Consider the following 14589-nt stretch of genomic DNA (forward strand, 5'->3'; position numbering starts at 1 on the left):
CCCCAGAGAATCAAATCCAGCAACTAAAATTACCAATTATTTCCAAAGATAATGACCTAGGCTTCCTTCCTCGGGTGTTGGATGTTGCAGCTGCAGTAGCAATTCCGGAACTCAGATTGCAAACTAGACCCGAGTTCAGGAAATCGGTTCTTTGCTCCTCTGACTAAAGCTTTGCCCCAAGCAAGAAAGAGTCAGTGAAACTCTAGTCAGCAACAAGTTTCATTCGGCGGGATGGATGTGGTTCGTTGGACGCTAAAAGGCGGCAAAAAGAGAAATAGTCATTTCGAAACCCGAAAGACCAAAGATTAGGGACACATAAATGATGATTCATCTTGTGCTTAGAATTTTTCACAAGTTACTCAACTTTCAGAGTATCTATCTCATGCCTTACAACCTCGCAGTCCCAACTCTATTCTTTTTTAATCTGATTACTTTTTTAAATTAAAATCTTGATTTATATATATACATATATATATGGCAAAGTTGTAAGAATTTCAGAATTGAATTCTCTAACTTTGGAGCCACTAGTCATATATAAAAAAAAAAGTTTAGGATCTTAAAAAAAGTCCTACTAAAAAAATCTTGATTAAAACCGTAATTCAGGAGCCGGGCGGTGGCGCTGGAGGTAGGGTGCCTGCCTTGCCTGCGCTAGCCTAGGACGGACCGCGGTTCGATCCCCCGGCGTCCCATATGGTCCCCCAAGAAGCCAGGAGCAACTTCTGAGCGCATAGCCAGGAGTAACCCCTGAGCGTCACAGGGTGTGGCCCAAAAACAAAAACAAAACAAAAAAAAAAACCGTAATTCAAACCTTGATTACAAATACGATTTAGTTGAGTTTTAGTCATATCCAACCAGGCACTCAGTGAACGACTGAACATGCAACACTACTACAGAGGCGAGCAATGCACGCCCGCCACAGGCGTGTTCTCTTGGGGGTGCATTAGGCTATTTATTAAAAGGGCTCCAGGGCGTTCTGGAGCCGCTGGAAACGTTCCCATCCCACCAGGCCGCTCCCTCAGGTCCCGAGGGCGGGGCGGCCTCTCAGGACCCGACGGAGGAGCATCGCGCACGCGCAGAGCCGGGACGGGCTGATGCAACCTCGAGAGCGCGGCGGCCGGCAGGGAGGGAGGGAAGGGCAAAGTCCGGAGCTCGACCAATCAGCTGCCGCCCGGAAGTGGGTGCGCGCAGGCGCAGACGCGCAAGAGTCCGCCTTCCCACTCAACTCCGCGCGAGCCTCCCCGCCGACCTTTGCGACGTCCGTGGGTGCGACGGCCTGCGCGGCCATTTTGGGCTCGGCCGGCTTCTCGCGCGCGCCCGTTGGGGGGTCGTACGCATTCCATCCGGGGTCGCGCGGCCCAGTCCGGAGCCGGAAGTGCTGCGTGAGGGATGCGGGCGGAGGGTTGAAGCAGGCCTCGGGCTGTCTGGAACTCCTCGTCCTTAACGTCAGGATGGGTGTCGTCGCTGTGGGCTCTAGATTCTGCGTTTGCCGTTGCGGATTCGAATCCGCCGTCAGCGGCCGGAGCCGTTTTCCCCGGTGGCGCGTTTGGCGAACCCAGCAGCGTGGCTAAAAAGTCTGGGCCGCCGTCCCCGTTCCCCGATCGCCGCCCGACAGCCTGCAGCCGCCGCGCCGAGGAGAGATGGAGCCGGGCGGAGGCCGGGCGCCGCTGACGTTCCTGCGCTGGCGCTCCCGGGCCGCCGCCGGCTCCGCAGCGGCCGGCCCGAAGCGCGAGGCCCGAGGCCGCTCCTGGCTGCGGCTGCTCCGTCAGCTCCTGGCGCCGCTGCCCGGCCTGCTGCAGCGCCTGCTGCTCTGGAGCCAGCTGTTCGGCGGCCTCCTGCCCACTCGCTGGCTGCACCTGGCCGGCGGCTGCGGCGCCCTGCGAGGCCTTCGGGCGCGGGGGGAACCGGCCGCCCCGCCGGCGCCCAAGACGCTCAAGCCGGTCGACGACCCCGCCAACGCCGCCGCCTGCTCCCTGGACTGGCTGGACGACGGACTGGCGTGGCCGGGCCCGCTCCGGGAGCTCGATCTCGAGCTCGATCTCGACTCGGAGCTGAAGCCCAAAAGCCGCGCGCCGGACCCCGCGGCGCCCGCCTTCCTCCTGGAGCCGCTGCCGCGGCTCTGGGGCGTGGAGCAGCTCCTGGGCGGCCTGTTCGCCGAGCGGGCCCCCCGCAGCTCCCCGCCCCGCGGCGTCTCCTATTTGCTCAGCGCGGCCTATCTCGACGAGCCCATCTCGGCGCGCGGCGGGCTCCGCGCTCGCTATCGGGTCGGCGTGGCCGGCGGCGGGCTCCCGCCTTGGCAGCCGCGCGGCCCCGCCAGCTGCTGCGCCTTCGAGGAGCCGACGCGGCCCCCGCGTCCGCTGAGCGCCGCCGCCCCGCTATGCCCGAGCCCGCCGTCCCGGGAAGGCCTGCCCGAGATCCAGCACCTGCGCATGAAGCGCCTGGAGTTCCTGCAGCAGGCCAGCCGCGTGCCCACGCTGCCCACCCCCGAGCAGGACCATGGCTACCACAGCCTGGAGGAGGAGCACTGCCTGCGGCGCGCCGACCTAAGTCGGCCGACCCCGGGGCCCGCCCGAGCCGCAGCCGCAGCCGGAGCCGAGTTGTTGCTGGCTGAAGACGATCCGCCGGCCCCGGGCCCGTCCGCAACGTGGCCTCCGCCTTCGCCTTCGGCGGCTGAGCGAAGACCCATGGAAGAAGCCGACCCCGACTTGGCGGACGAGCCCCCGGTGTCCGCCAGGCCCGCCTGCAGCAACCCGCTGATCGACTACATCCTGGGGGGCGCGTGTGGGGACCCGGAGACCAGTAGTTCCGAGTCCGAAGGGGAGGACTGGTCCGACGACGCCGCGGACGATGGTTTCGACAGTGACCGCTCGTTCTCCGAGTCGGAGCCGGAGCCGGACTCGGAAGGCCTCTGGAACTCCTTCTACAGCGGCGACCCCTACAACCCCCAGAACTTCACAGCGACGATGCACACCGCCGCCCGCGCCGCCGCCGGGGCACACCCGTCGGACGCGGGGGAGAGCTTGGCGGGCCAGTCGGGGCGGGCGCCTTCGCCCAGCCTGGCCGGCCTCCCCGAGGCCCCCGGCCCACTTTCCGGGGAGGAAGACGATTGGGAGTCGAGCGCCGACGAGGCCGAGAGCCTCAGCCTCTGGAACTCCTTCTGCGACTCCGGGGACCCCTACAACCTTTTCAATTTCAAGGCGCCTTTTCAAACCGCACGGAAAGACTGGAAAGGCCTGACTGGCGCCGACAGGTGCCCCGAGCCCATTGTGGCCATTTCTGAGAAACACACAGCCCTGTCCTGTAAGGTGCGGTTGGTGGGGAGCCCGGAAAAAGACTGCGCCAGCTTGGTACACTCCGTTCTTTGCCGACAAGGACACACTCGGGCCAGAAGGAAAAAGGTTTGTTGTTTCTTTTAACTGCTCTGACAATACTACTGCTTGATTAGCTTAAATACCGAAGGTTCTGGTAGTTTGAAGTGTCCCATCCCGTCCTCATCGCCCACTCCCGCCAGTTCGATCCTCTAATGGTCATCGCATCCGAGATGCCAGTGCGTAGATGTTAGCAGGAAGTTGCTGTTTTCACTTGGGGTGGCAGCTCCAGATTGCTGCTTCTCTCCAGAAGTTTCAACTTAGGCCTGTGTGTGCACATTTCTAGAGATGTGGAAGACCCACTTACAACTAATGTTGGTGACTGTCGTTGCTGATGCTTGAACATTTTGTTGATGTCCACTAACTCAAAGTAGCAAGTCGGATTTATCATTTAGTTTCAGTATTAAGAACTTTTTTTGAGGGCCCTGAGAGTTAGCACAGCGGTGTTTGCCTTGCAAGCAGCCTATTCAGGACCTAAGCTGGTTGGTTCGAATCCCGGTGTCCCATATGGTCCCCCGTGACTGCCAGGATCCATTTCTGAGCAGACAGCCAGGAGTAACCCCTGAGCACCGCCGGGTGTGGCCCAAAAACCAAAAAAAAAAAAAAAAACTTTTTTTAATTTGGTTTTGGTTATTGAGCCATACCTGTTCCTAGTTCTGTGCTCAGGGATGTTTGGGGGGACTTTTGGAATGCCTGTCATTGAACCTAGGTTGGCCATGTGCAAGGTAAATAAGTGTCTTCCCTGCTGTACTGTCTGACTCCTGTATTAAGAATTATTTGGAGGGGGTGGTCTCACCCGTTTTTGCTCAGGGGTTACACTTGGCTCTGCACTCAGAAATCACTCCGGACAGGCTTGGGGTACCATATGGGTTGCCGGCATGTTGGCCATCAGAGATGGTTTGGCTGCGTGCAAGACAAATGCCCTAACGCTTTTCTATTTATGCCCCCTGTATTAAGAACTTTTTTGACATAGACGTGTTTTAAGTATCAGCCCAAAAACAGTGCAGGAAATATTGTGCCTTGTCTTTAGGATGCAATACTGGTTAGCGCCGGAGAGGTAATAGGACTTGGAGGGCTCTGCCTTGCACGTGGCTGACCCAAATCTGATCCCTGGTGTTCCATATGGTCCCCTGAGCTCCACTGGGAGTAATTCCTAAGCATTACAGGGTTCTGTGGCCCAAAAAGAAAAAAAGAATGCAGTACTAGTTCTCTTTGGCCAGCTTTAGGTTACAAAATTTTTTTCCAGGAATGTTTGTTTTCACATCTTTAGACTGGGAATTCATTAAAAAAAAGTTTTGGTGTTTGGGCCATACCTGGCAGTACTCCTGGTTTATTCCTGGCTGTGTGCTTAGGGGTCACTTCTGGCAGGGATTGGGGACCATATGTAAAATTTTGGGCTTCCAAACGAGCTATGCCACGTGCTATGCTATCATTCAGCCCTAGGGGATTCATTCTGGTTTTAGTTTTTGGTTTGGGGGCCTTACCTGGTGATGCCCAAGGGTACATATGGGAGCCGGGGTTCCAAACCAACCTGATCAACCACGTGCATGGCAAGCAGCCTTTCCCACTATACTGCTCCAGCCCAGGATTCAATCCTAATTTTTATGTGTGGTGTGGAGTAAGACTTTGCTCAGTCTAGAGGAGCTGGGAAGTCCAAGATGATATGTAATAACAGTGATGGCGTATTATTTGGTTTATCCCGCTTTAGGCTTCAGTCCTTTTGAATTTATTATTTTAATCTCTTGTTTATTCAGCTCAACATATTAATTGGAGAGAAATCCCCCAATCACCCAGCTATCCTATCAGGGAGAGTTTTTTTGGTTGCCAGAGAGGAAGGAGTAGGTTACTGACCATTGGACCTTGTCATTGCCACTGGGCAGAGCCAGAATTTATTGGTTCTGGACTGCTGGCTTTATTCTTGAACACTGTTCAGAGGGTAGAAAACATCTCTGGTGTTGGATGTCTTATATCTTGCCTGTCGATTCAGAATAAGTCATGTTAAAAGAATTTAAAGGATTCGTGGCAGAATGTTTACTGAGAGGGGAATGCTAAAAACCCAGTCCCTGGGTAGGAGACCTGTGCTCCCTCCACTCTGCTGCAGGCCTGGGAAGGAACGTGGCTCTCCTGCCTCTGCTTTCTTGTCTAATGGGAAGAAACCTTGCCAGAATATCTGTTCTATGAATTATTACATAATTTAACCCAGATGCCTAAGAAAACTGGAATTCAGTGCCTCCCCTTAAAAGGGTTCAGGAATCTCACCCCTGTTTCATGTCTCATTTTATCTTGTTCATTAAGTTAAAATAAGACAAGTGAAGTGATGGACTCTTAACTGTGAACTTGAAGTAATATTTAAAAATCTTTTTCTAAAATATGGGAAATGGGGTTTACTATAGTAGTGAATTGGGTGCTTGCCTTGCCTGTGGCCAACCAGGGTTTGATCCTTGCCCCCTCCCCCCTCCATATGGTGCCCTGAGTCTTCCATGGTCCCTGAACATAGAGGCAGAAGTAGCCCTGAGTGAGTACAGCCAGGTGTGACCCTCCAAAAATGAAAGAATAAAATCTGTGGGAAGCTTATTATAAGCTGCCTGATGGGGAAATGGAACGTACCTAATTCTTAGAATGAATTCTTAAGAGTGGCCTGGGAGATTAAAAATACTTATGTCATGCCATAACATGGTGCTGATAAAGAGCCAGTCTAAATCCTGGTTAGAAAACATGACATCTGTGATGGAGTGGATCTGTTAACCTCTCTGCTGTTACAGTGTCTGTCTAGAGAACTCTAGAGTTTATAGGAAGTGAATGACTTAAAAATTGTGAGGCTCTTTGAAAAGAGCACGGCTTGTGCAAACAGCATATTCTTGCTGTTGTTATTTATTTTAGTGACAATGAGTAACACTAGAATGCAATACCTGGTAAGGAGTTACATACCTACTAATTGTTCTCAGGGGCATTCTTTAGCCTGATGTAAAGGGAATGAAAGTAGGAGCCCACAATGGGATTAGCTGATGTAACCTTTGAACATATGTTAAAGCAAGAATTTACCTTGGAGTTTGATATCTTCGGGAAAAAAAACATGTATTAGAAATTAAATAGGGATTAAAGGAATTCATTACATTTGGTCATATTCATCATTTCCTGTATGTATATTCATAACATGAGGAAGACTACAAAGAAAGTTTTTGTGGGTAGGATGTGGTGCTAGGATTGAACCCCAGGTATTCACACATGCAAGGCAAGTATTCTACTGCTAAGTACGAGGCACATCTTCAGCCAAAATGCGAATTTAAATTTTAGGCAAAGTGTTAATGATAGGGCTTCATGCACATGTTCCAGTACCACAGCCTCCACCAATGTCCCCCAGCCCCATCCCCTTCCCACCAGTGAGAAATTCAGTTTGCTGAACCAGTTCTCTTGTTCTGTGCTTTTGGTCATTTATTGTGCCAAAAAGAATTTTATGTAACTACGAAGTGTCTAAAACAACCTTAAAGATGGATTTCCTTTGCTACTTAATGGTCTTATTTTTTTTTTCTTTCCTCCCTCCCTCCCCTGATCTTATTTATATAATAGTAATGATAAGAATATATTCACAGTTCAGATATTGGGAAGTACTGAAAAGTGAATTGTAAAAGATCAATGGGGGGAGGGCTAGGGATATAGATATGGTAGAACTCATGGTCCCACATATGAGGCCCTGGGTTCTACCTCTAGCACCACATGAGAAGGAAAAGACAACTAGATGGGGTACTGGTGATCAATCCCAGGTCTGTTGTATGCAAGGCACATGCCCTACCCACTATACTATCTTTAATCCCAACACTTTGCTATTTTAATGAAAATAATTGAATTCAGGACTATATCTCTGAAATACTTTTAGAGAAGGTATTTGTCATTTTGACAAAGTATATCACAGAATTTTATTTTCTGTTTGTTTTGTTTTGTTTTTTGGTGGAGAATGGGCATCGATAGAATTTTATTCTTTTTTTTTGTTTTTGTTTTTGTTTTGGTTTTTGGGCCACACCCGGTAACGCTCAGGGGTAACCCTGGCTATGCGCTCAGGAGTCGCTCCTGGCTTGGGGGACCATATGGGAAGCCGGGCGATCGAACCATGGTCCATCCAAGGCTAGTGCAGGCAAGGCAGGCACTTTACCTCTAGCGCCACCGGCCCGGCCCCTAGAATTTTATTCTTAAAGAAAGTAAGAATAATGGAAAAAGTAGTATCCCATCTAGATCGATTCTTTAACAACACCAAAGTCAAGAGGATTAAAAGTGACAGCAGGATGGCAGAGGGGGAATGGGACTGTGTTCTAGAGAGAAGCAAATTGGTATCTGCTCACCATTTTTATTTTTTAGAAGTTCTTTAATTGAATTGCAGTTATAAAGTTGTTCATGATTGAGTTTCAGTCATGTGGTGAACAGCCCATTTCACCAGTGCACATTTCCCACCACCAATGTCCCCAGTTTTCCTTCTGCTCTCCCTCCTGCTTGCCTCTGTAGCAGATTTTTTTTTCTCTTTAGTTTAGACACTAATCTGAATATTGTTAGTGAAGGTTAGTAACATGCATGTCACTTTACCTCCTTTCAGCATCCAGTTCTTGTCCAGAGCAATCATTTCCAACTTTCATTGTGCTAGTGGTCCCTTCTCTGCCCTAAGTGAATTCTGCTATTTGTGGGAAGCTTCCTACCATGGACTGGTCCTCCTGATCCTCGTCTCTATTTTCTCTGGGTATTAATAACATATTACTTTTATTTTTAATATCCCACAAATGAGTGGGATATTAGTCAATCTATGTCTATCCCTCTCCCTTTGAAAATCATTTTGCTTAGCATAATACTTTCATATTCATCCGTGTATAGCAAATTTTATTACAGCTAACAGTTGCATCGTATTCCAGTGTGTAGATGTATCTGTTTATCTACTCATCTGTTCTCAGACACATGGGTTGTTTTCTGATTCTGATTATTGTGTATAGTGTTGCAATGAAATTAGAGTACAGATACCTTATCTGCATTGTGATTTTGGGGTTTCTAAGGTATTTTCCTATTAGCAGTCATTTGGAAGCTCTCAGTGTCTAGTTTTTGAGGAATATCCTTATTTTTCCAAAAAGGTTGGACGAGTCAGTCTACATTCTCACCAGCAGTGAATGAGTGAATGAGATTCCCTTACTCTTCACATCCATACTAACACTGGTTATTTTAGTTCTTTTTGATGTGTGCCATTCTCTGAGATGATATCTCCTTATTATGATTTGCATCTCCCTGGTGATTAATGATGTAGAACAATTTTTGTGTATGTGCCTTTTGACTATTTTTTCTTTAAGAAAAGCCTATTAATTTCTTCTCCCCATTTTTAGATAGGATTAAATGTTTTTCTTGTTAAGCTCTTAGATAATAACCCCTTAATCAGTTGCCACCTACCTTTTTACTCTGCATCATCCAGATGCAGAGATCCAGAGGATTTTATTTCCTCTCTTCCACTGCCTGTCTTTTTTTCTCTTTTAAAACCTAGGGCCTGTCATCTGCTAAAGATGAATTCTGTCACTGAGCCATATCCTTGGCCTGCCTTTTTTGTTTTTTATTTTTTGTTTGTTTTGTTTTTTAGGTCACACCTGGCACAGCGCTCAGGGGTTACTCCTGGCCCTATGCTCAGAAATGGCTCCTGGCAGGCTCAGGGGACCATATGGGATGCTGAGATTTTAACCACCGACCTTCTGCATGCAAGGCAAATGCCTTATCTCCATGCTATCTCTCCGGCCCCTTGGCCTGCCATTTTTAAGAAAATTTTTCTCTAGTTGGGGAGCAAATATTCATAAAAAATAGCTGATATTTATTATATAAAAGCATTTAGTAGCAAAATGGTTAATGATCTCACTGATGATTCTGAAGTTCTAGAGAGCAATTAAAATTTGTCTTTGTCTTTCCAGGTAACCTTCCTTGAAGAAGTTACTGAGTATTATATTAGTGGTGATGAGGATCGCAAAGGACCTTGGGAAGAATTTGCCAGGGATGCATGCAGGTTCCAGAAACGAATTCAGGAAACAGAACATGCTATTGGATATTGCTTGACATTTGAGCACAGAGAAAGAATGTTTAATAGACTTCAAGAAACATGCTTCCAAGGACTTAATGTTTTCGAACAATGTTAAGGTGATTTGATAGCCTCTGGCCCTCACCTGCTCTATTTTGTAGAGATTTATTTCAAAAACAACAGTTGGCAGCTGTTCTTTGACTTTTTAAAAGAAAGTCCAGTGACCTAGCTTCATATCTTTTTGTTACATCTCATTCAAACCTAGTTCTGAAGCTAGCCCTTGATAATGGAGGGTGAAAGGGTGTGATCTCTTACTCATTCTCCCTTACTTAGTTGTATGTGTTTTGAATGCCATTAATTTGCTGAGGTTAAAGAGGGCCATTTAAGGTGTGATTTTGCACTTTTAAAATTTTCTTGGAAACAATATTTATAGTTTCTAATTCTAATTTATAAGTACCTTTGTCTAGAGTCTAGACTTTGGACTCTCCTTCCCTTGTATCATTTTGGAATTAATGGGCTTTCTGGTTCCTCCACCTTGAGTTATGCTTTTGTTTTTTTTTCTTCATCAATTCAGACTTGACACATCTGTGTTAAGACTAAGAAAGTAATATTTTATTTGCTAATTTAAAGCACCTTATGTCACCCTTCTTAAAATGACTGATTGGAAATATATAGTAGGCTTTTATTCTGCATCAGACTACTTTTTTCCAAAGAATTGTCGCTGGATCTGCATGTGCAGTACTTTGCAACTTTGGGAAAGCTACATCTTTCTGCCAAATTTTAGTCTCTACTCTATTAAACTACTCTCTGTAAAGAGTTCTCTAAATGTTATTGTGGGTCCAGTTGAATGGTTCTTTGTATCTTCAACAGGTAGAAATAATGGAAGACTCCAGAAAGTACATTGCATCATAAACTTGTATTTTTTTCATTCAAATTCCTAATCTATATAGGAGGAAGATAGTGTGAGACATCTCAGAAGTTGGGCTTTGTTGTATGTTTTCTCCACAGAAGATCAGTGTTACTCAGTCATGCCTCAGCACTGTCACTTTAAATACCTGTCAGGGTGACATTGTAAACTTGGAATTTTCCAGTTTGACTTGTAAAATACAGACTTCAATTAATATCCATGTTTGTTTTCATCTACTATTTTAAAGAAGAAGTCATAGTAAGGCTTATACTTTCAGGAGAGGACAAAACAACTTTTTTTTTTGGGTCACACCCAGCGGTGCTCTGGGGTTACTCCTGGCTGTATGCTCAGAAATAGCTCCTGGCAGGCACGGGGGACCATATGGGACACCAGGATTCGAACCAACCACCAACCACTTTTGGTCCTGGATCGGCTGCTTGCAAGGCAAATGCCGCTGTGCTATCTCTCCGGGCCCAGGACAAAATTTTTATTTAATAGCTGGAAGTCTTAATGTCTTGGTCCAAGATTACTTGTGAATTGAAGTTTTGCAGTGATTAGTTATGCTTCGTTTATTTAACTACTTGCTATGGTGTTCCCCTTGAAGTTGAAGGAAATGGTAACCAACTTTAAAAAAACTGATTTACTGCACAGGTAATAGAAATACAAGTAGAATAGACGATCTCTTTAACTTTCAACTGATTTCAGAGTGTGAGCAAATTTTCATCAGTTCTACAGAGTTACTACCTCAATTTATAGTCTACCTGGTCTTTTTTTTGGTTTTTGGGTCATACCCTGTGGTGCTCAGGGGTTACTCCTGGCTATCTGCACAGAAATAGCTCCTGACAGGCACGGGGGACCATATGGGACACCGGGATTTGAACCAACCATCTTTGGTCCTGGATCAGCTGCTTGCAAGGCAAACACCGCTGTGCTATCTCTCCGGGAACCTAGTCATTATTTCTTTCTAGTTTGCTCTAAAACTGCCTCCAGTGTTAACATACATTCATTCATTCATACATGAAAACACTGCGAGTGCAACATCATACAAGCTGGTTGAATTTTTGCAGAGCCCTTATTCTGTTTTGTGCACCTCCACTTAAGGTAATCATTGAGATTGCATTTAGAGTCTTTGTTTTACATCATGAAGACAGGATAGATCTTGGAGGGTTTAAAGGTGAGGGAGACAGGTTTGTGCTGGGGATTGTACCCAGGGGCTCCTTACATATTAAAGGCATATGCTCTGTTGTTGAGCCAAATCCTGCCTTCCCAGCAGGATAGTTTAAGTACTTACTACATGTGTCTCTTGTAAAGAAGGCATAATTAGCCTTAATAAAAGCTTTTAGTAAATATACTTGGATTCTCTTAAGACCTGACTGAGGCTGCATTTTATTTTAGAGACAGTTTTTTCTTTTGAAATCTAGCATCGTTTTATATTTGAAAATCATGGAATATCTTTACATTTTTTGGGTTTTGGAAAATTGTTCTCTGAGGATTTCAACCTCACCATCAGTGAGGGAATTCCAAGCCAAAAGTTCTTTTTCAGTGCCCTCTTTTAAAAGAAGTAATCAGATACCTGGATAGGATGAAAGGGACCTTTTTTTTTTTTTTGGTTTTTGGGTCACACTCGGCGGTGCTCAGGGGTTACTCCTGGCTGTCTGCTCAGAAATAGCTCCTGGCAGGCATGGGGACCATATGGTACACCGGGATTCGAACCAACCACCTTTGGTCCTGGATCGGCTGCTTGCAAGGCAAACGCCACTGTGTTATCTCTCCGGGCCCTGAAACAGACATTTTTAAGTGGGACTGGAGAAGATAAAGTAAACACTAGTTTCATTCCAATTTTAATTGTTAGACCAGAGTTAAATCCTCACATTCCTGAAAATCCTGTGACATTTTCATTATACAGTTAAAATGGTGCTCTAAGAATCAATGTAGCATGTAAAAGGCTTTTTGCAGACAGGTAAAGCTACCTTGTCTCGGTGTTGAAATGTAATTACAACACCTGTTCATCTTTAACTTGAATCAGATTTTATTTTTTTATAATTTAAGGAAGGTGGAGTTAGACTAGAAGACTTTAAAACTATAGATCCAATAATTAATTTTACCAGTTTTCTGGGATTTTATAGATAAAATTATATTTGTGTATATATAACTTAACTAATCTGTAAATTGCAATAAATATATTTCAATTATTAAATGCTATATGATATTTTGGTTTGACTTTATGTTTCATAGTCTTTACATTGGTCTTGGAATTATTTGATAAGGCTTTCCAGGATTGAATGAGATATTTTATCAATATAAATATCTCTTGGTCTAGTTTCGAGAATTTGGAAATACTGTTTATAAATTGGTTATCAGTTAACTGAAAACTGGTATGAAAGAATAAAGTTATAAGCCACTTTTAGTAATAGAAAAGAATTTAGTTCTAAGATTATGAAAAATTCTTTTTGGTTTTTCGGTCACACTTGGCGGCGCTAGGGTTATTCCTAGCTCTGTGCTCAGAAATTGCTTCTGGCAGGCTCGGAGGACCATATGGGATGCCGGGATTTGAACCACCATCTGTCCTAGATCAGCTGCATGCAAGGCAAACTCCCTACTGCTGTGCTAACTCTCCAGCCCCTATGAAAAATTCTTGTTTTGTTTTGTTTTAGTTTTTTGGGGGCCACACCCGTTTGATGCTCAGGGGTTACTTCTGGCTAAGTGCTCAGAAATTGCCCCTGGCTTGGGGGGACCATATGGGACGCCGGGGGATTGAACCGTGGTCCTTCCTTGGCTAAGCCTTGCAAGGCAGACTCCTTCCTTACCTCTAGCGCCATCTCTCCGGCCCCATGAAAAATTCTTATAAGAGATAGGGTATTAGATTCTGAAATTGATTTTTACCACCCACTTGTATTTGCTGCAAAGAAAACAGATGGTATCAGTACTGGAGAGAATACAGCAGGCAGGGCACTTTTCTTGCATATGGCTGATCTTAGTTTGATCCCTGGTACCCCATATCCCTCAGCACTACCAGATGTGACAGCCCCTCTCCAAAAGAAATTCATAGAAGCCACGGAATTCATAGACTGAGCTTAGCATAGTGTTTTTCCTGAGTAGCTGGAAAATCTTTTCTACTTTACTATTTATTTGCAGGTTAAGGTGGTTGTAACCACACTTGGCAGTGCTCAAAGATAACTCCTGGTGGGCTTGGGATCATGTGTGATAGCAACATCAGTGACAAGCTCCCCTGAAAAAGCACTATTAGTGGTAAAGCCGATTAGGCTTTGAGAGAGAATTTATTTATAGTTTAGGCCTTGGATCTTCATAACAAAGAAATTTAATGATTTATTTCTGAACTGGAGGGAGAAAATGAAATGAATATTTCGTGGCAGATAATATTCAGTTCAAATTGAAATGACAACCTCAGATTTCGAACATATTGGGTTGGCTATCTTCTCTAGGACGATATCCCTATATTCACCTCTAACCAAATTTATTGCCATCACCAGCATCTAGCCTAAAGAAATTGTGCAGTGTTTTATTCTTTTCTACTTGAATAGTAAATTTAAAGCAAATTTTTAGTTATAGATGTGGGAATTTAACTATCTCATTGGTGCCTTGGACTTTTTAAAATGAAAATGGAAATCACATTACTTTCCCTCATAAAAATATCCATCATTTATAACTGTCTAATACAGAGCTATTATAGAGATATACTTAGTATATTCAAAAAAATAAGTATCGTGACTCAGGTGGCCTTTTTGAGCTGAGGGAGCCTTAATTTTGTGTTAATGAAGAGGTTTTCTCTATTTCTCTGTTAAACTTGATTACAACAGAAATGTTTGTAATTTGCCATCTCTACATCAGTGATAGATACTTGTGGGTTTAGTTGTGACACAACAAAACTCATCCTGAATTTGTTCCACTGAGAACTAACTTTGTACCAGTTAGCGGGTATGTCAAAATACTAAGGCATCATGATAGGGAGATGTATAGTAATAGATATGGTAAGTGATCTAACCCTACTTTGAGGCTTCACCAAAAAATATGTTTTCAGCTTTCAGTGTTTCAGTGACAGAGTTTATTCTTTCATGAAAGTTTTGAGGGATTTTCCAATTAGTATTAGGGAACTTGTAGAGTCACACTCAGTAATACTCAGCTCAGTGCTTGGGGCAAATAAGGTTACACCCAGCGGGTCTGGGGGTGGGGGACACTGAATTACACTGTTCGAATTGAACCCAGGACTAATGCCTGCAAGGCATATGCTCTGGCCTTTTTAACTTTTTGTCTGACAGGTCTGATGCTTACAG

General features: G+C 45.4%; 1 protein-coding gene across 1 annotated transcript; it reads left to right on the top strand.

Moving 5' to 3' along the window:
• The first annotated feature begins 231 nt into the window (after positions 1-231).
• PPP1R15B (protein phosphatase 1 regulatory subunit 15B) lies at positions 232-10293 on the top strand. The gene is made up of 4 exons (XM_049770790.1): positions 232-240; positions 1020-1534; positions 1613-3395; positions 9287-10293. The coding sequence occupies exons 1-4, from the start codon at positions 232-234 to the stop codon at positions 9506-9508; spliced, it is 2529 nt and encodes an 842-aa protein (XP_049626747.1). The 3' UTR covers positions 9509-10293.
• Positions 10294-14589: the final 4296 nt, after the last annotated feature.

Source organism: Suncus etruscus, chromosome 3 (assembly GCF_024139225.1).
Source record: "Suncus etruscus isolate mSunEtr1 chromosome 3, mSunEtr1.pri.cur, whole genome shotgun sequence".
In the NCBI taxonomy this organism is placed as follows: Eukaryota; Metazoa; Chordata; class Mammalia; order Eulipotyphla; family Soricidae; genus Suncus; species Suncus etruscus.